Genomic DNA, 25,932 nt, shown 5'->3' on the forward strand with positions numbered 1-25,932 from the left:
ATATGCTGGTGATAGAGTCAGCTGCCACATTCTGTTCCTTGTCACTTACCTTCTGCAGCAGGGGTAACTTTGGGAGACCAAGGGATGGCTGTGGTTGACACTGTAGTGGCCAGAGGCTCCCATTGTCTGGACAGCTGAGTAACACCAGGTACATCAGAGGCAAGAAGGGGGGACTCCTTGCCTTCCTCAGTCTCTTCACTGTCTCTGGTCACCTGCTCTGGTGTCACCAGGGATAAAGTGGCTTCTGGTTCTTGAGTAGCTGTTGTCATCTCTTGAGTGACGATGTCTTAAAAGGGGAAAAATATTTAAAAATAGGCTAAATTCCCATACCTTAAGCTCACTATGTAATTAATAAATTAGGGGGCAGGGAGACAGAGAGCTATTTCATAATTTGGAAAAATAAAGGAGAATTCATAAATAAAAGACCAATGAATGAATGTTGTCACTGCTGCTGCTTTCAGGAGTTGTGAATCAATTAAAGAAGAGATAGAGAAATTAATGTGAAAAACTACAATAAAATCCAAAACAAAGCAGGAAAATCAACAGCTGTGCTCCCTCCCAGCCACACTGGAATATTAACATAATTGTTTTTTTAAGAAACAAATTATACAGAACTAAGTTACGCTAAAAAATTCTCAGAAGCATTTGTGTATATTAATTTTCACATTTGCATTTCTGAAGAGGAAAGGGAAGTCAGCCTTTTAAAATAAAGGAATAATATTACAATAACTCATGTTTATTGAGTTTCTATTATGAGCCACACACACAGTAATAAGTGCAAGGTGTGCATTGTCTTATGTTTTCCTCCCATTTGTACTAAGGGGAGGTGGATATAACACTATTCTCTGGAAACTGTAATAACATAGGTCAAAACATGAGCCAGTCAGTTTACCTAGGTCTGAATTCTCACTCAGTCACTTACTAGCTGTGATCCTAATCACATACTTAACATCTTGACCTTGAGTTTACTTAACTGTAAAGTGAGAATAACAACAGTATCTATCTCATAGAGTTGTAAAAGATTAAATCTTTGTAAAACACAAGAATGTCAAAATGCATAGCATCTTAACAAGCAACAAAAAATTATTTATTCAATAAATACCATCTAAATTGCCCCAGTTTACAGAACAACTTAAGTTTGAAAAACCTAAGGAAGCTGCCTGCAGTTACACAGCCAGCCCTCTTAACCACTGTGTGAATTATGCCCAACGAGTGAAATGGAGTGGTCACTGCAGAATATTTGTATTTGCTTTTAGATTCAAAAAGGGAATGAAACAGAGATATAGAATGAGCCATTATCTGTCACAGGTCCACCTTCTCTACAATGTTGCATTTTCCTTAAATACATAATTAAAGACTATCTATAAGGACAAAGACTTGCCATCTTCTTAGGGAGGGTCTATGCTGGAAATTTCAACTACTTAGCATCTACTTAATTTCTAATTGTCTTAATTTCTTATTGTCTCTTTTTTAAAATACTTGTTCTAAATAAATAGCATATAAACAAGTTCAATAAGTTGTACATGAAAAAACAACATTATAGGTGTAGCCAAAGAAAGTTTTCATTAATGACATCATGCTATAACTCATTACCTTAATTTTTAAAAAGATAAACAATTTATTTGCTTTAAAACAGTGTATGCTTTTTGGTAAAAATCCTTCCTTTCCTTCCAATTTGGACTATTTTCTCTTTTGAATTCTAGATATTTTTACTCTTGATAGAACTGATTATGGAATAAGGGAATTGAGTTAGCTCTTATTTGAGTTTTGAATCTGCTCTTTATACCATTGTTTAAGATTTTTCCTTCTTCTCTCTTTTTCCACTAAGACTGTGCATCTCCTGACAGCCAGGAGTCATTGCCCTTTGGTATCTCCAGCACCTAGGACAATGCTCTGTTTGCCGCAAGAAAAACAATAATACAGTTTTGTCAATTTAAGTAGCATGTGTTCTTCCCATCGTCCTCAATTTTGAATGCATAATGAACATTTTGGAGAACATGTAAAAAATACATCTAAAGCCTATGTTCATAATTGTTTTTCATTTGTTTTGTTTTGTTTTGTTTTATTGTTTTTGTTTTGGGTACTAGAGATTGAACCCAGGGGCACTCAACCACTGAGCCACATCCCCAGCCCATGTTTTCATATATTTTCTTTAGAGATAGGGTCTCACTAAGTTGCTTAAGGCCTCACTAAGTTGCAGAGGCCGGCTTTGAACTTATGATCCTCCAGCCTTAGCCTCACAAGCCACTAGGATTACAGGCATTGTAGCACCATGCCTGGCTCTATGTTCATAGTTTTATGAAGAACAAGAATATCAAAATGCATAGCATCTTAACAAGCAACAACTGCTGAAGAAGAGAACCAGAAATAGGAATGGAACTTTCATCAGTAATAGGAATTTCTCAACATCTCCCACTCTTCCTACTTACTGTAGAGAAAAAAAGAATATAATACTCACTATAGAATATTTTTTAAACCTTATCTCCTGTTGAACCAGCTGAATCTGAGGACTGACTATAATCCCAAAATACTCATCTCTTAATCATGTCCAAAACACCAAGGAATCATTGCATACCCTGAAAAAGATAATGTCCTCAGTAGTCTTTGGGCCCTAAAGTGATCGGCATTTGGATTATTTCCTTCAGAAAAAAAAAAAACACACAATATTCAGAAAACAGAAAAAAATTGGTTATTCTATAACTACTGCTGTGTATAATAGCAACTTTCATATTCTCTAACTCTGAGACACCAAGAAAATTAAGGGAATTGACTGTTCCTCTCTCTACTAAGAACACGGAAAAATTGTTTGATTTGGACAAGATAAGCAATCAAATCTAATGATCTCAGTCTGAATGGGTCTCTATTTATATAGCCATTGAACTTATGCTTATTGAACACCTACAATTGGCCAAATATCATGCTCTGCTCTGGGAATAAAAAAAAAAAGTTGCCTGTTAAAAGGTTGTAGTTAAGTGAAGTGGTTATAACCAAGGAACATATTCAATAACCAAAATAAACAGATAATTATCAAATCCATTTTACTTTTTAGCCTCTATCTACAGAAGCTAATACAAGACTGGTACATAAGAATCATGGATTCAGTTGCACAATGTATAATCTGGGGCTGACTTAATGCTCCAGAAACATCTTATACATGTTACAGATAATTAAAGTAATGTTCTTGTTCAGTCATATCTAATATCTTCATAGTTATGTGAACCCAACTTTCTTAACATCACTAAAAAGTCTATTTACAAGACATTTTTTTGGAAGTTTCTATGAAAACTTACAGTATACCAGTTCTTTCAGTCTTGAAAAAAATGAATTAGAAAAATAAAATTAAATCTTCCTTTTATCACTTATCAAATGATCTATCATTCTAATTAAATCCCAATAACACTTTATAAAGCATATTATAAATTTGATATTTTCCACTAATTGAGCTACTTGGCTCAAGTAAAACATTGCACATGTTCAAAAATAATTTGAAATAGCAAATGCATTCGATGCTAAGCTTCTCCTTCCCAACACTATTATCTGACTAATTACACATAATAAAAGAAAAACATTGTCCATCAAAAACAAACATAAGGCTTGTCAGCTTGTCATATTCACAGATGAAAAGGCCAAGAAAAAGTAGGAAATGTGGAATCAAGTCAGCAGATGATCCATGTGCCCCCACCCCACTTATTTCTGGATGATTTATTTGGGGGTAAATAAAGTCACAGGACTCATATGGTTAAAACTATGAGATAAATACTTACCTAAAGATTTTTTGTAAGAAATATCAGAGATGCGAATACATTTTACAACAATGAGTACATAAATATCTACATTATTACACTATTTAAGTATATAGTTAACATTTTCACATTTTCTTGTATACTTATACATTTCACTGTAAAATGTTGGGAAACTATCCATCTATATCAGGGTTTCTCAATCTCAATGCTATTAATATATTTCCTTGAATGCTTCCTTATTGAGGGTGGGGTGGGGGTGCTGTACTAAAGGATGTTTCTGCAACAACTTTGACCTCTATCCGCTAAACACCAGTAGCAACCCTCAGTTATAAAAACTAAAAAAGTCTCCAAACATTGCTAAATGTCCCATTGGGCAGGAAGTAGGGGTGGGGGGTGGGCAAAGTTATCCCCAGTTATAGACCCCTGGTCTGTCTATATGCAGGGGTTATAGTTTGGTGTAATCTCCACCACATTGATTTGATGTGAATACTTTAGCTATTCATTAAAACTTTAATAATCTATTTCTAAATTGCCATTAAAAATAAAACCAGGGCTGGGGTTGTGGCTCAGCAGCAGAACACTCGCCAATCACATTCAAGGCCCTGGGTTCAATCCTCAGCACCACAAAAAATAAAATAAAATAAAGGTATTGTGTCCAACTATAACAAAAAATAAATATTAAAAAAATAAAGCCAAATTGAAAGATTTCCAAATTAAACAAAGTTTGTTTGTTTCTTTTTCTTTCTTTCTTTTACCTTTCAATGCATTTCCCAACAGCTGATATGCCTCAGACTCATATTCTGAGATGGACACAGTAGTCTCTGACAAAAACATGGCACTGTTTTCCTTGGTGGATTCCTCGAAACCTCCCATATTTTGGAACATGTGCACAGAGAAAACTTCGGAATCTTCCATCAGACCTATGGGAGTGAAGGAACTTTGATCGATGAAGGTGGGTGACTTCTTCTCCCCCTGCGCTATTAGCAGGGCTGTCCCCATGTCTGTTTCCTCTTCAGGCAGCCCCGGAGACACTTCTGCAGCCTCTGTCAAGGGCTGACCCTCTTCCATCCCCTCCTGGCTCTCTGTCTGCAAGGGCTCCATTCTCACCTGAGTGTCTGTATTGTCTTCCAGCATTGGGGTCCGTATCTGGCTTACACTCTCCAGCTTGGTATCATCCCACTCATCACTTAAGATAGAGGCAGCTGGAACAGCTCTGCTGACACTTTCTGTGACTTCTGGGGCTCCCAGCAGGCTATCCGTTTCTGAACCAACACTCAGGGCATACTCAGAAGTCACCAGCAAGTGCTCGGTGGCAGTAGCCTGGGTATGATCAGCCATCTTCTGCAGGAGCTTCTCCCCATCCAGCAGAAGGCTTCCAGACTCAGCACCAGGAAAAGAAGTGGTTCTCTGATCCATGTCTGCTTCAGATTTCTCTGTCCTTGGATTGGTGGTTAGCATTTCTTTAGCATTCTTAAGGGATGAAGGTGAATCCCCAAGACTAACTCCATCCTGATTTTCAGTTACAAACAGTTGATGGTTCACATATTTCACAAAACCTGGTGTTGCTTCTGTGGTCCCTTCTGCAATGGGCTGAATGCTGGTACTGCTAAAGGGTTCCTCCTTCTTGCCAGTGTTCAGTGAAGCAGTCTCAGTGATAGGGACAGTTAACATGATCTTGGAAAGTCTGCTTTCAGGAGACATTTTCTCCGGCTGGCTGGAACCAAACACTTGGTCACCTGCTGGGACCACTGGTTCAGTGACAGTGGAAAGACCGGGGCTGTCAGGCTGCTGGAGTCCAGTTCCTGTGGGATTGGTTTCTTTGTTAAATAAGAGTATTTCATTTACTGGCACTGCTGATGGTCCTGTTGACACTACCATTTGATCTTCTTCAGAGAACACCAGTTGAGGAGTCTGTTTCGGAGTAATGGAGGTGTTTTCCAGGTCATCTGTGTTCATCCTCTCAGGCTGCCATTCTTCTGCACGAACATGTACCAACTCCCTTCTTTCCATTTTGGGGAAGGCCAGACATTGTGTGGCAAAGTTGAGAAAAAGAAGGCTACAGAAAGCCAGAAAAATGCTCAGTACAATTGGTCTGCTCATAGTGAAAGAAAAATGTGCCTTAAATTGGTAGAGTTGACAATTCCAGTAATTGAGTCCTGCAGAAAAATAAAGCATATCAAACTGTCATGTAAATATATTTTGTAAATAAGTCCCTTTAACTTAAACCATAAGTAAAATAATGCTTAACTTCACACACAGAGAAGGTATGTAAGAGAGGGCTGTTCTATTTCTTTGTACCCTTGGGACATGGATAACCCAGTTCATTTTTCCCTGCTGAATTCTGTAGCTCATTTAACTTGAAGCTCCCTAGAAAAAAGTACACACAGTTCAAGTATGAAGTTCATTGTTTCTCAAACACCTACTTGAAATAAACTACCCTTGAAGTCACATTTGCAATATCTTATCTTAATTCTCTAATAATCATGTAGTCAAATGACTCAGAAACAGCAATATGTCCAGGATGTATAAAGTAGATGTTACACATTCATTCATAGAACTTTTTAAGTGTTGCCATTGTTGGATTGTTTGTGTCTCCCACCTCAAATTAATATGGTGAAATTTAATCATCTTTGAGAAGTCCTAAGATCATGAAGACAGCCCTGATGAATGGCCCCGGTGCCACTACAAAAGAGTCTCCAGTCACCCCCTCACCTCTTCCCCCATGTGAAAACACATGAAAAGGAACCTTCAATGGGCCAGTCCCTCTAGCTGGACATCAAACCTGCTGGTGCTTTGATCTTGAACTTCACAGCCTCCCAAACTATGAGAAATCAGTTTTGGGCTTGGGGTTTTGTTTTGATGCTGGGAATTGAATATAAGCTCCCCAGCTTATGGTATTTTGTTATAGCAGTACAAATGGGCTAAGACAAGTATGTTTTAAAACCTGTAAAATATCATCATAAAAAGCTGGATATTAGTTGCTTTCAAGAATTTAAAGAAACATTTAGATGATTTTCAATTAAAATACCCTTAAAATGCTAAATCATTTCTTGTTCTCTGAAACAACTATAAAAATTATGGCAAAAACTTCATATTTCAAAATTTGTAAGGCAGAAAAAAATACAATAAATAAGCAATATAAATAAATGTATTTTTAGGAAAAAAAATACATTTTAAAATTAGCCATCTTACTGAATAACCATTAATGCAAGATTTACTGTATTCTTTCAAATAAACTATTCATATTCTTGCTACAATTAAAACTGTCTTCAAACTGCTAATTTCCCCCCAAAACCAAGGGTTCTCATTCTTGTCATCTATTTTTGCTGAGTAAGGCCCCTTCTCTTCCCATCATTGGAAAATTCTCAAATGTTGATCCCCCCAGCATGACAAAAAGGAAAAAAGAAAAAAAAAACAAAAAAAACCTCGAAGATACTGCAGGTTTTCTAGAAAAGTAAACCTAAGAATTGAAATTCTGAAGTAAAAACCTTGTCTTTACAAAAGCTACACTTTCCTTTCTTTCATGTCTAATCATTAAACTCTCTAAGTTAAGCTCATGATGTGCACTTGTGAAAGACATTCACATTTTCATGGGCCTTTTCCCCTTTAGGATTTCAAAGCTTTCTCACGTTATCCCGTTTAGTCTGAAAGATCCTTTTAAGATGGAAAAAAGGTCAAGTGCTCAGGGCATGATCTAAACAGCAAAGACCAAAAGAAGGCTGAATTTTTATATATATATGAGAAAAGAGGAATCCATGAATTCAGAGCTGAGCTTCCGCAACCACCTGAATAGCCCTCTGGGAGCCCCAAGTCTTCTAGCACCAACAAGCTTTCTTGAGAGATCTTTAGCCAGAACCACCCAGCTACGTTACTCTCAAATTCCTGATGCACAGACATGGTATGAAAGGATGAAGAGTTGTTGCTTATGTCACTAAATTTGGGGATGGTTTGCCACACAGAAATCTTGAATCCAGTGTTTGGAGGAAATATGGGAAAAGAATGGTGTCATGAGTTGTCATGGCACCACATGAAATAAAAGGAAAAGCTTATCAAGGATCATGAAGTCAACAATAAAAGAACATTGAAGCCAGAGGTGACTAGGAGAAACAGAATCCAGAGGTGGTGAGAAGGATGCTGTTTCTCCAGATATAGAATAGGGGTTTGAAACAATTTTACTTTATATACAGGTAGCTAGGATTTTTTTGGGGGGGGGGCGGCATGGGGGATTGAACCCAGAGGATTTTTTCTTTTAACCACTGAATCACATTCCCAGCCCTTTGTATTTTTTTTTTTATTTTGAAATAGGGTCTCACTAAGTTGCTTAGGATTTCTCTAAGTTGCTGAGGTTGGCCTCGAACTTCAATCTCTGTGCCTCAGCCTCCCAAACGGCTGTGATTACAGACATGCACCCCAATGCCCGGTGCTAGTATCATTTTAAAAGGAGAAAATATGGAAAAAAATAATGGAGAAAGAAGGAATAGCATGTGCCAAGGCAAGTCAGTATATTTTAGATGAGCCAGAAGGCATCACAGTTCATAGTCAGGTAACAGATCTCTGTAGTGTTTGGCGCACTGCCTTTACTTTTCTTCTTTAAAAGGAAAACATTTGAGAGAGCTGTGAAGCATGTGTGTTCACAGCAAAGGAAACCCACACCTTTAAATGTCTGTACAGACAAGTTGAACTATGAACTGTACGGTCCATTTCAATCTGGCACAGTGACGCACACCTGTAATCCCAGCTACTTGGGAGGCTGAATAGGAAGATGGCAAGTTCAAGACCAGCCTGGGTGATTTAGCAAAAGCCTCAGCAACTTAGTGGGTCCTGCCTCAAAATAAAAAAAATACAAAGGCCTAGGGATACAAATAAGTGGTAAAGTGCCCATAGATTCAATCCCATTACCAAAAAAAAAAAAAAAAAAAAAAAACTCTCTAGTTAATTTTAGCTCTATTGAGACATCTTTTTGTTTCTGAACAAATACTTTGCTCATTCAATAAAATCTTGCTAAACATCCCAAAACATCACAGGTGTGGCCTAAAAGTTTGTTCAACATGATCCTGGGATTCTGTATAAAAACCTGAAAAGGGGGCTGGGGTTTTGGCTCAGTGGAAGAGCGCTTGCCTAGCATGTGTGAGACACTGGGTTCAATTCTCAGCATGGCATATAAATAAATAAAATAAAGATCCATTGACAGCTAAATAATATTAAAAAAAAAAACTGAAAAAAACCAGACCATCATGAAGTTTAGATGAACGTAGAATGGCATCAGAACAATGATTTCTGAATTTTAGCCTTCTTGTTTTAAAAACTTGCCATATGTGATCCTGGACAAGTAACTTCAGCTTCTCCTCCAAAAACAACCAGGAGCTAAGCATAAAAATCTTTGAAATCTCCTCTACCTTCATGATTCTATTTTCATAGCTATATGACATAAAATGGAAATACAAATATTTCCCCGATTCTGCCATCCAGGAGGTAAGACAACCACATGACTGAGCAGGTGGTGCACATTTTATGTTTTGCAGTCATATGGGCTGAGAGAAGAATTTTATGAATAAATCAGATTGAGGAAAAAGGGAACAAAGAATAAGCTTTAATATAGCCCCAATTGCCTTTCCAGAAGAGAATTTTTCTTCAAGGTCTTATTGTCATCTACATCTTGAGTTTCAGGAGTTTTGTGTAAAGGGAATTCTGCCATGGCTCTAAAAGACTTTCCTTCTGTGATTAAGTGCCGGCCACCTGCTTTCTAAATCCAATTACAGCGGAAAAAGTGAGGGTGAACCACAAGCCTTTTCTAGCTATGTATTGAGGCCATATGCTGCTTCTCCCCACTATTCAAAGCATTGCCTGAACTTTAAAAGGAGAAAAGACAGCCTGTAAGAACGGCAGAAAGAGACACATCTGCAACTCAGATAAATTGGCAGATGACCTTCAAGCTCCAGGTCTTTCTTCATCTTTCGAGGCCCAGTGCAAGTTCACCTAGCCACTCTCATGAGTTTGGAATCCCACAATAGAAACTGCATGACATTAGAAAACAAATAGGAAAAGAATGACCATTGTCAATTCAGTGACAATAAACCTCAACCTAAATAACCATCTGCAACCATATTTTTCTTTTTTGCAGAATGCTTAAACCTTATGTGGCCAAGTGCCCAGCACAGAGGAAATGCTTAGTAAATATTGGCTGAACAAACAGATGAATGTCTAGAGCCCACTTCGCTGCGAGAGGTGGAAAGAGGGAAGATTTCATTGCTTATTTGAATTCTGTGTCTTAAATTAACTTAGTCATAAGAATATTTAACAAGCAAACAAAAAGAACACTTTTCTTTCTTTTCCTTCATGCTGTGTCTTTGGATGCTGCTTTCTCTTCCCTCTCTCTGTCAAGGCAAATTAATTCAGATAAATAAACTCAAACCAAGTTTCTGATAGTGGATATTAGCTTCAAATAGCTTTTAAAAGCATCCCCTTCAGAGCAAGTCAGTAGCACTGTGTCTGTCATTCACTATCAAGGTATCCTAATGGCTTGGCAGGCCTTGAACAATTTATTGCATTTTGCCACCAGTGGGCAGATAAGCTCTCTGTCAAGCATTATCTTTGACAATCTTAAACAGATACAGTCCAGAGTCTGTTTCTTTGTCAAGTCCAGGCATATTCAAGTTTCAAAGACAAATGAAAGACGACATTAAAAAAAAAATAGTTTTAGCCTTGGACTTATTCAGATTTTCTAAATACTTGATCAGTGTTTTTCCAACTGAAATGGATAACGCTATATCAGTGTGCTACCAAACTGAAGACACAAAGGGGAAAACAGCATGTTGAACTATTCTCATAACTGATGACAAAGCTACTCTCTCCAAGGTAAACAGAGTTTCATGTATAATATATAAGGCACATGAATACTGCCTTAAGGGTTCTCAGGATGCAGGAGGGCTGTACAGTAAACTGGTGACAATCTACTTTTCCTTTCTTATGATAAAACAAATATTGTAAATAGCTTCTGTGGGGTGAGGAAAGATACCTAATCTGATTTTCATTGTTAGGAAAGATAGTAGGGATGAATGCAAGCTTTGCTACCTTCAAATATTAGAGGCCATCTTCTCCTTCTCCACGCAATTCAAAGCAATGCCTGAACTGTAAAAGAACTAGAAAAGACAGTCTGTAGGGACAGCAGTAGAAACACATCTACAACTCTGATATACTGACAGATGACCTTCAAGTTCCAGCTCTTTCTTCTTCTTTCAGAGACAGCATCGACTTGAATGCCACCTCCAACATAACCATCTTCTTCATCTGAACTTTGCTGTCAGCTTGAACTCCTCTTTTACATTTTCGATTCACAACTTCTGTGAGTCCTTCCCCCATAATGTCTCTTGGAATCATCCCCTTCCAGTCACCTCATTGGATTGTCATTAACTTAATTGCATCTTAATGGGTGACCGTGTCCACACTCTCTCCTCTCTTACCCATTTTATACAGTCCAGATGGTTTATTCTTCAGAATAAAAATGACAATGATCAATCAAAATGACTACCCTTTGACAGATGCCATGGGCCAAGTGTTAGACCTGACTATGGAAATCATTTAATCCTTACAACAACCTGATAAGGTAGGTACTACCATGATCCCCCATTTTTTTTAGATGATAAATCTGCAGGCACAGAGCATAATTCACTTAAGTGATAACGTCTGTTTTTGATCTTTTGGATTCCGTCAGACTTCAAGGTCCCTGCTTTTACCACCTCAATTCGTTGCCTTCCCAAAAACACATCATATAATATCCCCAAACTTACAATTCCCAAATACCATATCTATTAAATAAATTTCACACCACCAGTGCCAAGTACAAGTACCATCCCCAGCCAGGTACAGTCCCCTCTTAAATGCCACACTCAGTTCAGGCTCCTAAACTTTGCTAATACCACTACATTAGCCCCAACACCCCTTTTTCTTCTTTACCTCGAATATGCAAACCCTTGCCCCCAACAGAACTGCTGTCACAAAAATGCCCGGTGCATTCTCTTCCCACCTTCTCCCCACTTCTCTACCACAAATCATCAAGTCTTGTCACCTCAAATAAGACTGTGTTCCTTCCACATAAACATCTGTCTCTGAGCTTCCTCTGTTAGCCCTATAATTATTAGCAATGGTAGGTAGAGAGAGGTGGTATTCAATAAATATTTGCTGGCCTAGTGAATATAAATAATCATTAAAGGATGGGAAAACAAATGTTCAGAGTGTCTATGTTGTAAGGTAAGACTGTCAATAACATTTCATGGTCTAACCTTCTGTAACTGTTTTGTTCAACACATGATTGATTTTGGTTATTTACTGAATGTGTCATTTTAATAACAGCAATAATTGGTATTTTCTAATTTTCTGCTATATTTTAGGTTTTCAGAATTTACTTCTCTCTCTCTCACACACACACAATACACACACACACACACACACACACACACACACACACTAGATCAGCAGTCTCAGGCAACAAGTCTTAGAGCTTCAGATGAACTTGCTTTTCAATTACCACCACACCTTTCAAAACCCAATCAAAGATTCTTTGACGAGGAAAAAGAACACTCCTCTCCTTGGCTGGTGTCTTAATAATCTTTCCCATTTGTCCTTTTCTTGATTCTCAATGATCCCTTTGTCACTGCCGTATCTTGTCTTGTTTTAATCCTAAGATTCTCATTGCCAATACTATTCCATTTGTCTAAACCTGAACTTATCAAGACTGTAAACCCTATAAACCCAGCTGTGGTACATGGCATTAAGACACCACTCTCTGATTCACCATGCTATTGACAACTGTCACTGGTCTACTATAATGGCTCTAAGATCTGGGCTGCAACCATCCTTCACTATAAATTAAATAGCTGGAATGACAGATGATCCTTTCAGCAGCATTTTCCATCACAGTGGAAGAGGGAAAATGGAGTAACCACAAAGAAAATATGGTCCCTCAGGAGGAAAGCAGAGAAGTATGCTTGGTTCAACACCAACAAAGTGCTTTCCCCTCCCTACAGATCACAGCTAAGTTCTCCATATTGTGCCCACCAGCTTTAGTCTTTATAGTTTAACCATGTAAATAAATGAAAGTGTCCATGCTTAATCACCCCTACAACATTATTCTCTCTTTGTCAAAAGAAGCAGGACTTGAAGGTATTTAAAAAAAAAAATAGGCTTCAAGTTCCAGCTCTACCTTAGGCAAATCACTAAAGCTCAATTTTCTTGTGACAAAAATAGAGATAATAATGCTCATGCTAAACAATAATAATAATGCTCATTCTATTTTCTTCAAAGAGTTAAGGGCAAAAACAAAAAAAATGAGAATAGACATGAAAGCAGTTTTTAAAAATAAGTATGCAATATTAACCATGTTACTGTGGTGCTGATATGCATGCCCCTCAAAATACAGAAATGTGAGCATAACATAAAATGTGACTCCATAACATCAGTCCCAAATGGAATATCCATTTTTCCACTAGATATTTCCATAGAGCTTCCCTTTTCAGCTTTTCACATAGATGAAGTGACCTAAGAGTCTTTGGTGTCTACAGAATCCTGTCCTGATTGAGATTGATCAGTAAACTGCTATCTATCCACCACAGAGTTCTTTTCAATGACCCAATTTAACACTTTATTTTTGTTCTTTGTGGTTCACAAACCTCATTTGCTTGGCAAGATCTCTAAGCACTAGTTGGCATTTAAAGGGAAGCTGAAACTAGATTCATATACTTTTCTTATAATTTCCAAGTAAACACAATATAGAAAAATAGAATTGACCAACATGTTAGAGAATGAATTTTTATCTTACAGATTAAACTCAGATGTTCTCATCAGCCTGCTTACTTATGTGAAAATAAATAGAATTTGATTAACAAAAATATAATGCCATACACAACTTTTCAAGCAAACATCTTCTGAATAAAGAGTGAAGGACACCTTTAAAGAGTAAAATTTTCCCATAACATACAAGCCCAGATTTTTCATTTTGGTTCTGTAATACCAAATTATGATACTACAAAAATCTATCAGGAAACACGGGGAATACATGGTAAGAAGCCTTCCCTGAAAACAAAGACAAATCCACGTCTCCCTAATTGGCTCTGTTGCTGTAGCTACCTTAGACTTGGTGAGCCTTGGGAGTTTTGTGTATTAAAAAAAAAAAGCAATCAATATCAAGTCTGCTTCATGAGAGCTTGGCTTATTATTACGGCAAATATAACAAACCCTACTTTAATCAGAAGAGCAAGTCTGGCTACCCTTAAATGTCTACTAGGTTTAAAAAATAGTGCAATATTCTGATACTGTGAACCCTCACCGGTTTTGAGTCTTTTGATAGATGTTCAAGTAGGGTTCTGCCGGCAAGTGTTTAGAAAGAAGCCGGCCAGTGACTTGAAGATGCTTGGCTGAAGGAGACTCCTAGCAGCCCAACAGTCTCACTTATGATCAAGGAAATCCACAAAAAGAAGGAGGAGGCATGCAAATTCTACCACGCAACTTGCTCCTCAGAGAAGAATCCTTCAGAGCAGTTCTATGAATGGTTTTGTGAGCCACTCCTCATTCCCCGATACGTTTCAAACTAAAACTTCCAAAGAAAGAAGGCAGACACTTTAAAGCAACCTTCTCTGTTTTCTTGCACATTTGTTCTGCACTGAAATTAGGTACCAAGATCCCGACAGATGCTAAGAGTCGGCTTTGAAATGCAAAAAGAGTTTCTCATCTTGGAGAACCCCAAACTCTAGAGGGTCCTATGTTTGACTGCTTTCTTCGCTAACCAGTGTTCTACATGTTTGGAATCTGTACAGGTCGGGTCCTGTAAGTGACCTAGACGCACATGTAATATCTGGTCATCTCCGGGCAGCACCTCTCAACCATTCCAGAGTCTCAAGAGGCAGAGACTCCTCTCCTCCAAGTCTAACCCTCAGGCCCCCTTCTTAATTAAGTGACCTTTCCAGGGAGCATCCTCCAGCCGGAGGATCGGTGGTGATTGAGCAAGGAAGCTCCATGACATCCCTGCACTAAACACTCAACTGTTTGTTTTCTGCAAAGTGGCAGGGCATATTTCACATTTCGGTGGCCACCACAGCCCCCAATCCTTCCTCGAGTTGGGCTCTGAGTGGCACAGGCTACACTGAGATCGATGCTTTGAAAGGCGTAAACCGTAGTCTTCGAGAACTTCCAACGAGGTAGAATTGCAAGGGGAGGGAGAGAGAGAGAGAGAAGAGGGGGAAAGCCCACACAAAAGCAGCCAGTCTGTAAGCTCCGCCAGCACAAAGGCCCGTTCGCTGGTGCGCAGCCGGGAGGCTGGGCTGGAGCAAGGAGTGCGGTGAGTCCTCCGAGGCCTGCACGCCGCGCCCAACGCACTTGGAGCTGCCCCCAAGCACCCAGTGCCCCGGCACCGCGTCCCGGCAGGGGCGCAGGGCGCACGCCTGGCGCGCCTCGGCTGCACAACTCCCGGGGCTACACCGCTCCCAGAGCGACCCCGCGCCGCCCCAGGCTCGGGTTCAGCTCGATCCCTGCCCCGGCGCCACGTCTGCAGTCGCGGCTTCCCGAGTGGCACGAGCCGGGCCCGTCCTCACCTGTGCGCTTTCAGCCAAGCAGCGCGCGGAGGAGAGCGGCGGCGCTGGCGCTCTGCATCCCCGCCGCGGCCCCTGCAGCGGCGGCGACTCCCTCCGCTGTCTGGGACGACAGGGGGAGGGCGTTTCGCTTCGTTGCTTATTCATAAGGCCACGGCTACGGCTGGGGATTGGGCGGCGGATAGGTGTGCCCGCCCCAGCTCTGCTAGCTGTGACACCCGATGCTGTCGCCCCACGCCCCTCCGGCGCCCACTTCCCCGCCTCCGTTCCCTCGCGGGGGCGGCTCGGGCTCTGGTCCCGGCGCCAGGACTCCTCCGGAGACCCCTTACCCAGGCTGCGAATGGGCTTCTCCAGGTACCTACAGGAAAAAACACAACATTTTCTCAAGAACCCGAATTTCTCTGGCCCTTGATTAAGGCAAGAGGCGCAAATGGGAGGCTATAGAGCGTTCTTTGCAAGAACTGTGTGTCTTAGTCATGCCCCTTGAAGTAACTCTACACGAAATGTACCCTTCTCGATCACTCAAAGAAAAAGTTGAAAGCATGTACTAATAAGAAGTAGGGTTTATTGAGCCACTACTCCTACCAGGCACAAGACTAGGTGCTTCATTCATTACTGTTTAATCTGCACAAGTAAATATTGTAATACCCACTTAACAGGGGAGAAAGTTGAGGCTAAAGACGGTGTAATTTATTCAAGGTCTGATGGCAAGTGTGGTCACAGGCAATTCATGACCTCCATTCTTGAGTCTTACAGGACTCAATTTGCTTTTTCTATATCTCCTAATCATGAGGGCAAAGAGGTATTAGGAATCTAAAATAGCCCATTCTAGAACAACCCCACAGGGTTTTACATCATCTCTTGTCTTTATTAACTCACTGCTTTATAATGCCTTAGTCGCATATAGTTATTCGTAAACACTTTGAAGTCAGAGATTTCTTGTTCATATTTGGCTCCTACAGTTAACGGTACACAGGTATGCGCTGTTATCCGTTCCACCTCTCTTCGGACTATATTAGTTTTTTTTATTTCCAGAAAGGAAGTCAGCAAAGAGTTTTGTTGAAGAATGTGTGATTGTAATTCAATCAAATCCATACAATGTGTTTTTATGTGTATTCAATGTAATAAGTAATACATTGCATTGAGACTAGGTCTTCCACCTGGGTACAATACCCAATTCTCACTCGACCTGACGAAGCTATGTTTCAACATTTCGTTCTTTAAGTCAGTAGTTTGAAAATTACCCACATCATCTTGTAAAAATTGTGTTCTATAATATTGTGAGTTTTTCAGCGAGCCCACAAATTTGAGTGGATTTATCACAAATGCTGGTATATGGTCATGCTAGTAAAAACAATCTGAGTTCTGGATGCTAAGCCCAGAAGTTCAAGCAGAATAGGACAGACAGCCAAAGGAAGAGATTCCAGGTCCCATTGCATCTGGCTAGGGGCAGCACTACCCACAAATCTGAAATATTCTGTTTCTTTGGTACCTTTCTGCCTCTGACATGATACTCAACTACAGAATATTACTCCTCAGACCTGCCTAACATTCAAGTTTTCTTCTCCAAGATGACCCTTCTCTCATAGTAAAATGTCTGTCTCCCATTTCCTCAATGCAAATTGTTTCAGCTATGCAGCAAAAGTAAAGAAATCGGATAGGAACTCATTTGTAATAGTCCTTTATCCTACCCCAAATTGTTATTCAATTTCATACTATTCTGGTTAATGATAATATGATCCATTCCACCCCCAACATATATACAACTTATAGATCAGGAAGGATTCTCTGAAAGTCAAATCAGTAAATTCAAATGTGGATAATGTTATTAATTTTTCATGGGTAAAGCAAGAAAGTGTGTGTGTGTGTGTGTGTGTGTGTGTGTGTGTGTATCAAAAGCTTTATAACACCTAAAACTATTACCAGTCAATGTAATAGACAAGGAAGCTCAGGAAGGCAGTTTTGGGATTGCCACATTCGGCAAATAAAAATAGAGAATTTCCTATTAAATTTTGATTTTAGATAAACCACATGTCATTTTTAGCATAAGTGTAGCCCAAATATTAAATGGAACATTGGGATATATTTATGCTAAAAATTATATGTGGTTTATCTGAACTTCAGATGTAACTGGGTGTCCTGCATTGTATTTGTTAGAGCTGTCAACATTGGGCTCTTGGTTAGTCCTGGTCAGTGAAAGCCTTTGTGCCAGAGAGGAATTGGTTGAAAGTAGCAAAGATCAGCATAAGCAACCCCAAGAACCAGGAAGGGACAGTGCCCATTCAAATACCACCCAGAGGGGATAAGTCTTGGTAATGCAGACTTGATGTCCATTGTGACACAGTCAACAAATGGGGTAGAAATACTTCACAGTATATCAGCTAATTCTCTTTGGTCCAGTTCCCATGCACCAAACATCCAATGTTTTGATTTCCAATATACATGGCCATGGGGCTCCGATGAAATGAGCATCCCTGTCTGCTCAACATCAGGATCTGCAGAACTGTGACTCTTCATTATGTGAGCTGGATTATGTGTCTGTTACTAACAGATCTGCTTCTGATGCCCGCCCCCCAAAATTGGGTTTCTGGTCTTATAAAGCTAAGATGGAGACCTTGAGTAGGGCCAGCTTCACCAAGGTACTTTATAAGGGTTCTTGAAAAATAGCTGGTAGGACTTCACCAAGCTCTATACTACTGTTTTGTTTTCCTTTTTAAAATATATTTTATTGGTGCATTATAGTTATATATGATAGTGGAATTTGTTGCTACATATTTGTACATGCACAATATAGCAATATAATTTGACAATCAATTTGTTTTCATTTGAAATTACACCAGAGTTAAGGGTTTAAGGCACTAGAACAATATAAAATGAAAAGTCCAGAAGGAAAAATCTTCCTGGAAGGCTGAGTTTACCTGGGATCTCTCCAAATGCCTCCCTCTCACTTTTTTAATACTTGTCTTTGTTGTCATTGTTTTATTTTTTAATTCTCTAAAGCTCCTTCCTTGGATTTTGTTGCTCTTATTGGCTTCCAAGGTATCCAACAAAGAGCTCAGCCGTGGAAGAAGGACAGCAGCTGCTAGGGAGAGTGGTCCTTTGCAAAAATGGATAGTTAAACCCTCATTGTGAAAGATTATCTTTCCTTCCGATCTTCCTAAAAGTTTATTAATCTGAGATTTCCGGAGTCTTCCAAGATTCTCTGCCCAAGTATTCCCTGACTCCAATTCTCCAATGAGAATTCCCTGATTGCTTTTAATTTTTTAAGTTGAAATTACCAGGAGTGGACTTTAGCATTTAAAAAAGGTAGATTCTACTCACTCTGGGTATTCAATAAATATCTAATGGGGCTGAGGTTATGGCTTAGTGGTAAGAGTGCTTGCCTAGCATGTGTGAGGCACTGGGTTCAATCCTCAGCACCACATAAAAAACAAATAAATAAATAAAGGTATTATGTTCATCTACAACTAAAGAATAATTTAAAAAAATAAAAATTAAAATTAAAAAATAAATATTTAATGATTATGACAATGATGATGGTGACGTCATGTATATCTAAATAGAAAAAGATTTAAAAATGGTGATGATGTTAGAATCATTTTTATTCATTCTAATGGATGTTTTCATTGTGTCCAAAACCCTTAGAACACTTGACATGATCTATTTTAGATGACTTAAGTGCTAATGAACTTGGCTTTTCACCTACAAAATTATGTCTTTGTTATGCAGTTTATTAGCTAAGCAGGTAAAATAAATCCCATAATAAAGTGGTTTTCCTTAAACAAGGCTTTGGAACAATAAATTTTTATACACTGCTGTTGCTTTTAACTTAACACAATAATCAACTATATTTATATATCTTTATTATTTAATTCTTAATACACAGCACCTGGATGAACCCTGTTGCTCCTCTGTTCTCTCCAAGAAAACTATTATAATTACAGAAGCAGAATATGATATGCTTTACATTCTCTAAAAATCGACTGCATTCAATATTCTCTTATTAAGCATTAGATTTATTTAGGCCCTAACTTTTTGGTTCAGTTCTAAGAAATGGAATTTTGTCTGTTGCCTTGAAAAAGCAAGATAAGAGAGGAAAGACACTAACACAGATACAGAGTGAAACAAAATTTCTGAAACAGTACAGCCATTTTAAAAGAAACTTTTTTAGATAAAGTAGAGGCTGACAACATTTCATAAAAGAAATCTTGTCCTTCATTTTTTATCCACGAATAAATATGTCTTTGTGAGATGGCCTGTAAAAAATCATTTTTTAAAAGATTTAAACATCAAAAGTCTAATGTCTTCCATGGAATATGCTCTTTAATTCCAAGTAAATTGGTCATCAGGGGTAACTATATTGAAAATGGCATATATAACTCTAGAAAAGATCCGGATTGCCTTTTACTTTATCAGACAAAAGAGTCTTCTATCCAGTCTTCTATCCTTGTTTTTTTCTTTTTTAATGCTCACTGTTATATAAATCAATGACTCTTGTAGATGTTTAATCTTAAACAATGGGTGTGAGTTATGTATTACTGACATAATAGTATGCACACCTACCATCTGTGTCACAAAGAAAGATCATTTCTTCTTCTCTACCTATTAAAGGTAGAAGGAAAGAAAATGGATTGACCAGGAGAAGGAAAGATCAAGCCTCAGAAAGCACTCTCATCGAGAAAGTTCAGATACTGGAATAGATTTGTAAGAGAGGTTATATATGCTCTTTTGTTTCAGGTTTCTAAAAAATTACGAATTTCAGTCTGTCTGGATTGTGGGTTTCTGATGAAATACCATTAGTTTAGTCAACAAGGAAATTATGGGGATAGTTGTAGATGTGAAGAAACTAAAATATATTTTACTGCAACTAATTGTATTATTGTTTATTATCCATCTTTTAACAGATGTTGCTAATGTTACTTTTAAAGAATAAAATTTAAGTATTAACATTAAGCTCAGGATACACAGAAATATATTTGATGTGTAGCATGTTTACAGCAAAAGCAAAGAATAAGATATTATCCATGGAGCTACTACAATATAGCTCACAATCAGAATAATAGCAATGATTTGAACATTGGCTTACCAAGGTTTAAATCTGGAATGGAAATCAGTGGGAAAAAAATGCCTTTCCTTCAGTGTAGCACTCGTCCTTTTGCTAAATTCTTTGTCCCTGTAAATTTTTATTAACTCTAATAGCCAAACTTTCTTAGATGAGTTCATGTTTGCTAATCATCATACGATGTTAGCTCCATGGCTAATTGATCCCCAAGTGTTTTTGTTTTGTGGAAGGTATACAAAGATATGTGGTGGGAACTCAACTTTCCTCAGAGCTGAAATCTAGTTGAGAAGAACAAATTATGTATTCATAAACATTACCACTACCAATGATATAAAAATCACCCCATGTGCTTTTCCTTTGACCTGAAAGTCATATTTCTTTTCATCATCTTTTTTCATGATACTACTACAAAAAAGAACTGTCTGATAAAGTCTCTGTGGAGAGCAAGTGTCAAACTTAGTATAAATTGGGTGCAGTAGCGCACACCTTTAATCCCAGCTACTTGGGAGATGGAGGCAGGAGGATCTCAAGTTCAAGGTCATTCTCAGCAGCTTGGCAATACCCTGTTTCCAAATTTAAAAATAAGAAAATAAAAAGGGGTGGTAGAATGCCCCTGAATTCAACCTCCAGAATCACATACAAACACAAATAAATGTATATTTAGTATGTGTGTATATAATTGTCTTTCCGAAAAAAAACACTACACTCTTTGAAGAAAGACAGCCTGTTGTAAATAGTCACATCTCCCACAACACCTACAGCAGTGCCTTGACATAGCAGCTGTTCAAAAAGTACTTGTTGACTAATTATGGCTATAAGCCTACACCAAAAATGTAATTCTGTAATGCTCACCATTTTACAACTAGGAAATCTGAACTCAGTTCTTCTAACATACAAAAGAAGCCTGACCAGCTTCAGAATAAAATACATTAATCTCCTACAAATTGGGAAGATTGATTCTGAAATGACTCTGAAACTCAGGATTTAATTATTTTTTATATCCTATGAAAAGAGGTTAGTCTATAGATGCACGTGTGCTGTCTGAAGTCAGAGAACTAAGCCAACTGACACTTCAAATCCCTTTCTAACCACAAGTCTGTAATCTGTTTTATTGGTGAAGTTCATGTTCATTAGGAGTTGTTTCATGAACAAGAAATACCCTGAATTGAAGATTTTACAAAGAAGAGTTGGGGGTGGGAATCAAGCTGAATCCAGAACTCAAATTCCATTTAGGCTCAAATCCTTTGAAATAGCCAGAGCAGTATGTTTTGTTTGCTTTATTCTTTCTCAAGACCTACAATGTAAAGTGGACATAAAAGCTACACTTTGCAGGATCAGTTCAAAGCAATTCCTCCCTAACTTGTTTACACAAATAGCCAAAGGGGAAGGGGGCTTACTTTAGAATGGAGGTGATTGAAAGCATGTTTCATACAGAGAAAATTATTTACTTTTGGACTGGTCTAAAGTGTGAGGCATCACCACAAAAGAACAAATGAATTTGTTTCCAAAAGATTCCCAGTCAAGATAAATGGGATGGTCATGTGGTATTCATTCCTTTCTCCGTCCCTTTCGCTTTTAGAAGCTTTCTTTTATAAGTGGTTTTCAGGCATAGTGACATGTTTTGTTTTCCTCCTATTTCTGTCTTTGCAAAGGCACTTTAAGGCACTTACCATTGCCAGCTAATGTTCATTTTATGACATTGTTCCCAGCAGTCGATCTTTGGTGGATGAGCACTTTTTACTCAGATCATACTGTGTTCCGTTCATAAAAAAAAAAAAATTTTTTAATCCCCATGTTAGTCTCACCATTTTTCCTTTCAATTCTTTTTCTCTGATTTTCTTTTCTCATGCTTCTACTTCCTTCCTAGGCTTCATGTTGCTACTTTAAAATTGTAGTGTCTCTCCAGTGTATACATTGTTTTGTTTCAGAGATGCAAACCCTGGCACCTTGGCCCAATCCTTTTCAATTCAGAGCCTTTATTTCCAGTGTGTATTTGAGGCCACCTTGAGGACGATAACAAAATCCCAGGTAGTGTAATGCATCTTTCATTCATAAGCCATTTTATAGACCCATTCTTTTGCCTGAGGTGCAACTATAAGCAATTGGTCTCACCTCCTCTCTTTCTCCCTCTACCTGGAAGGAAGACAGGTGGTAGACATGAGAGACAGCTAAAGCATACAATAAAGGTATGGAAGCAATAAAAATATTAGAGGATACACCACAGGGAAAGAAATGAAAGCAAAGATGGTCACCTCTAGTCTCTTCTCTCCTCTGTTTCTCACCCCAGGTCCAGGAAGGCTGAGAAGTGGTGAAGAAGGCATTTGAGGTAATGAATGAAGAGGAGACACCAGTCTTAAAGGTTGGAAACTTGGAGGAGGTGCAGTTTAGGATGAGGGGCATGCCAGAGAGGCTTCCTTGTCTTTGGAAAGTCCCAAATAATGAAGCACTTCCATCTCCATTGGTCAAAAGCTGTTATCTCAAGCTATTGCTCCAAGTCCACCCAATCAACTCCCCTTCCCAGCCTCAATTCCTCCACTACTTCCCCACCATCCTGAAGCAAAAGGGAATAAGACTTGGATTAAAGTAAGCCTTATTCAGTAAGGCTGAATTTTCTTCCCCCAAATTCATAGGTTCAAATTCTAATGTCAAGTTCCTTGATGTGACTGTATTTGAAAAGAGATTCTTAAAAGAGGTAATTAAATTAAATTAAAATCAAAACCCAATGCAATTTGTCTTGTGTCTTTATAAATGGGGGAAATTTGGACTCAACAGGCATAGCAGAAAGATCATATGAAGTCACAGAAGGAATATGGCCATCTATAAGCCAAGAAGAGGGGTCTCAGAAGAAACCAACCCTGCCTAAACCTTGATCTTGGACTTCTGTTTTCCAGAACTATGAGAAAATAAATGTGTGGCACCTACTTTGCTAGGCCACTTGAACTAATTAATACAACTGGGTACAATCCGGGGTCTCTTCTGATTGGTGCTCATGTCATGCTAGGTATTTTTAATAGGCTTCCTGGGTTAAGCAAAACAGTGACATATTTAGAGGGGCAGTGTAGAAAAGTCCTTTTCTCAAGAGAAGGACATTTTCAGATCAGAATCCATAGGTGGCAATTTTTTTTTTTTTTACATAGTAGCCCTCCCCAGTGGTAGAATCTAACTATGCTTTTAAACTGTGCCTTTAAAAAGACTTGGTACAGGCACCTGGAAGTTCTTTGTCTTCACCAGGATGAGAGAGCAAACAAACAAGTGTTGTGGAATCTAAGCAGAAGTATTCCATAGGAATAAGGAGTGTGCATTCAGCCTCAAAATAAGATAATAGGTTGGGCGTGGTGACGCATGCCTGTAACCCCAGCAGCTCTCAGGAGGCTGAGACCCAACAGTCACAAATTCAAAGCCAGCAACAGCAAAAGCGAGGTGTTAAGCAACTCAGTGAACCCTGTTTCTAAATAAAACACAAAATAGGGCTGGGGATGTATGTAGCTCAGTGGTTGAGTGCCCCTGAGTTCAATCCCCATATCCTAGGATTGTTGGGATGATTAAATGTATCTCATATTACACATTATCTATGTGTAATATACTAAGCACAGTGTTTTTATCACTCATTTCATATTCAATAAATACTATTATTTGAAACAGTGTAAACCCAGTTGATGAAGTATTGATTTTTTTAGCCACAGAAACAAGTATTTCCTGAGTTGATTTTTTTCTCTCTGAGAAACTTTCTGAGAGCAAAAATGAACCTATTGATATCCCCATATTTAGATTTCAGGTTTCTATAGAAAGAAACAATTTTCCAAGCATAGAGTTTAGTGTAGTAATTCTGGCATAATTCTACAGCATTTTTTTTTTGAAATTTTGCCAAACAAATTTTATCAATAAGACTCTTGAATTTAACTAGGTCATTTAGATCATGTCTGCCAGGTTCCCATTAACACTAAATTTTTCCCCTGGCAGAAATATTCTTAAATAGGCAGAAAACATTTTTTTAATTTGCTACAATCATGCTATTATTTAAACGATTTAAGCATTTTATGAAAATGCACTTAACTAGAACCAATTACATTGCTTACTTAGCTGAAAATAAGTTGGAATTGTCATGTCTGGCCTATTATGTCTAGACATTCAGTAGATTTATCTCATTTAAGGATCTCAAAATGCTTTATAGTTATGGAGGTGTGTTGCTCATCTGCTCCAATTACCTAATTTATCAAATGAGACACTGAACTGTGAGAGGTTGCCCAGTCCAGGGCAAAGCTCATATAGGAGCCCAAATTTGTAACTTAGGTCTCTCCCTCTCCTAACGAGGGCTGTTTTCAGTGGCAATATTGTGTCTCAAAGGGCAAGAAACACATTTTTTTTTAAATTTATTTTTTAGTATTTGGCGGACACAACATCCTTGTTTGCATGTGGTGCTGAGGATCGAACCCGGGCCGGCACGCATGCCAGGCGAGTGCACTACTGCTTGAGCTACATCCCCAGGCCCAAGAAACACATTTAATAGCTTAACTGAGATTTTACCTTCACAGTGAAGCCTCCTAGGCTGCACGGACACCTCTGTGTCTGGGCTTCTCCTTACTTGAATGACTGCCTTCACCTTTCTCCTTGTCTGGCTAAGGACGCTTACTCATCCTAAGAGGACTGACCTGTCATCTCCCTAACAAAAAAAATGTTTCTAATTGTGCTCTATCTATGTAATATGAATATGCTGGTATCCTCCCAATCCATTTCCCCACCAGCCTGTGTTCCTCCCAGCGTGAAGCCCTCCTGTCTGAATGCACCCTCGCTGGCAGTGCTCCCCACATCCTCTAATCTCTAGCCCCCACCCTGAATTCCCCAGCCTGTGTCCCCTGTGAAAAGGAGAATTCTAAGATGGCCCCCAAAGATTGCTGGCCCCTTGTGCATACACCTTCTTCCAGGAATCTAGTCAAAGACTAATTTAGATACTGCTATGATAGGACTTTACAGATGTGATTTAAGCCTCAAATCAGTTGACTTTAAGATAGGAAAATTAAGCTGGGTATAGTGGCGCGTGTATGTAATCTCAGTTCTCAAGAGGCTGAAGCAGGAGGATGGAGAGTTTATAGAGTCCAGTCTGGGCAACTTGGTGAGACCCTGTCTCAAAAGAAAAAATAAAAATGGCTGAGGATGTATCTCTATGTAGAGAACTCCTGGGTTCAATACCCAGAACCATAAAAATAAATAAATAAATAAATAAATAATTCCAGCAGCTTGGGAGGCTAAGGCAGGAGGATTGCGAGTTCAAAGCCAGCCTCAGCAATTTAGTGAGGCACTGAGCAACTTAGTGAGACCCTGTCTCAAAAGAAAAAATAAAATGGGCTGCTGATGTTGGTCAGCGGTTAAGTACCCCTGGGTTTAATCCCTGGTACTAAATAAATACATAAATAAATAAGGAAATTACGTGGTAGGCCTGACTTCGTGCCATGAACTCTTTAAACCTGAGTCTAGAACTCAGAACAGAGAAGTCAGAGATTCGAAGCTTGAGAGGATGAATGAAGGGGCCATGTGACAAGGAACGATGGCT

The 25,932-nt window shown here is 38.7% G+C and overlaps 1 protein-coding gene and 1 long non-coding RNA gene across 4 annotated transcripts in view; one reads left to right on the plus strand and one right to left on the minus strand.

Moving 5' to 3' along the window:
• Armh4 (armadillo like helical domain containing 4) overlaps positions 1-5,843 on the minus strand; it is a 109,437-nt gene extending 103,594 nt beyond the window's left edge. For all 3 annotated transcript variants that reach the window (XM_005322741.5, XM_078049960.1, XM_078049961.1), the window contains exons 1-2: positions 4,499-5,843; positions 50-286 (exon numbers count right to left, since the gene is read on the minus strand). In XM_005322741.5, the coding sequence (XP_005322798.2) occupies positions 50-286; positions 4,499-5,843 (1,582 nt within the window). The remainder of the gene's footprint in view (positions 1-49; positions 287-4,498) is intronic.
• Positions 4,556-6,191, plus strand: LOC144377796 (uncharacterized). Its single transcript, XR_013438949.1, has 2 exons — positions 4,556-4,695; positions 5,636-6,191. It is a non-coding gene; the product is annotated as an uncharacterized LOC144377796 (long non-coding RNA).
• The last annotated feature ends 19,741 nt before the right edge of the window (positions 6,192-25,932 follow it).

The sequence above is a fragment of the Ictidomys tridecemlineatus genome, chromosome 5 (assembly GCF_052094955.1).
Source record: "Ictidomys tridecemlineatus isolate mIctTri1 chromosome 5, mIctTri1.hap1, whole genome shotgun sequence".
Taxonomy (NCBI): domain Eukaryota; kingdom Metazoa; phylum Chordata; class Mammalia; order Rodentia; family Sciuridae; genus Ictidomys; species Ictidomys tridecemlineatus.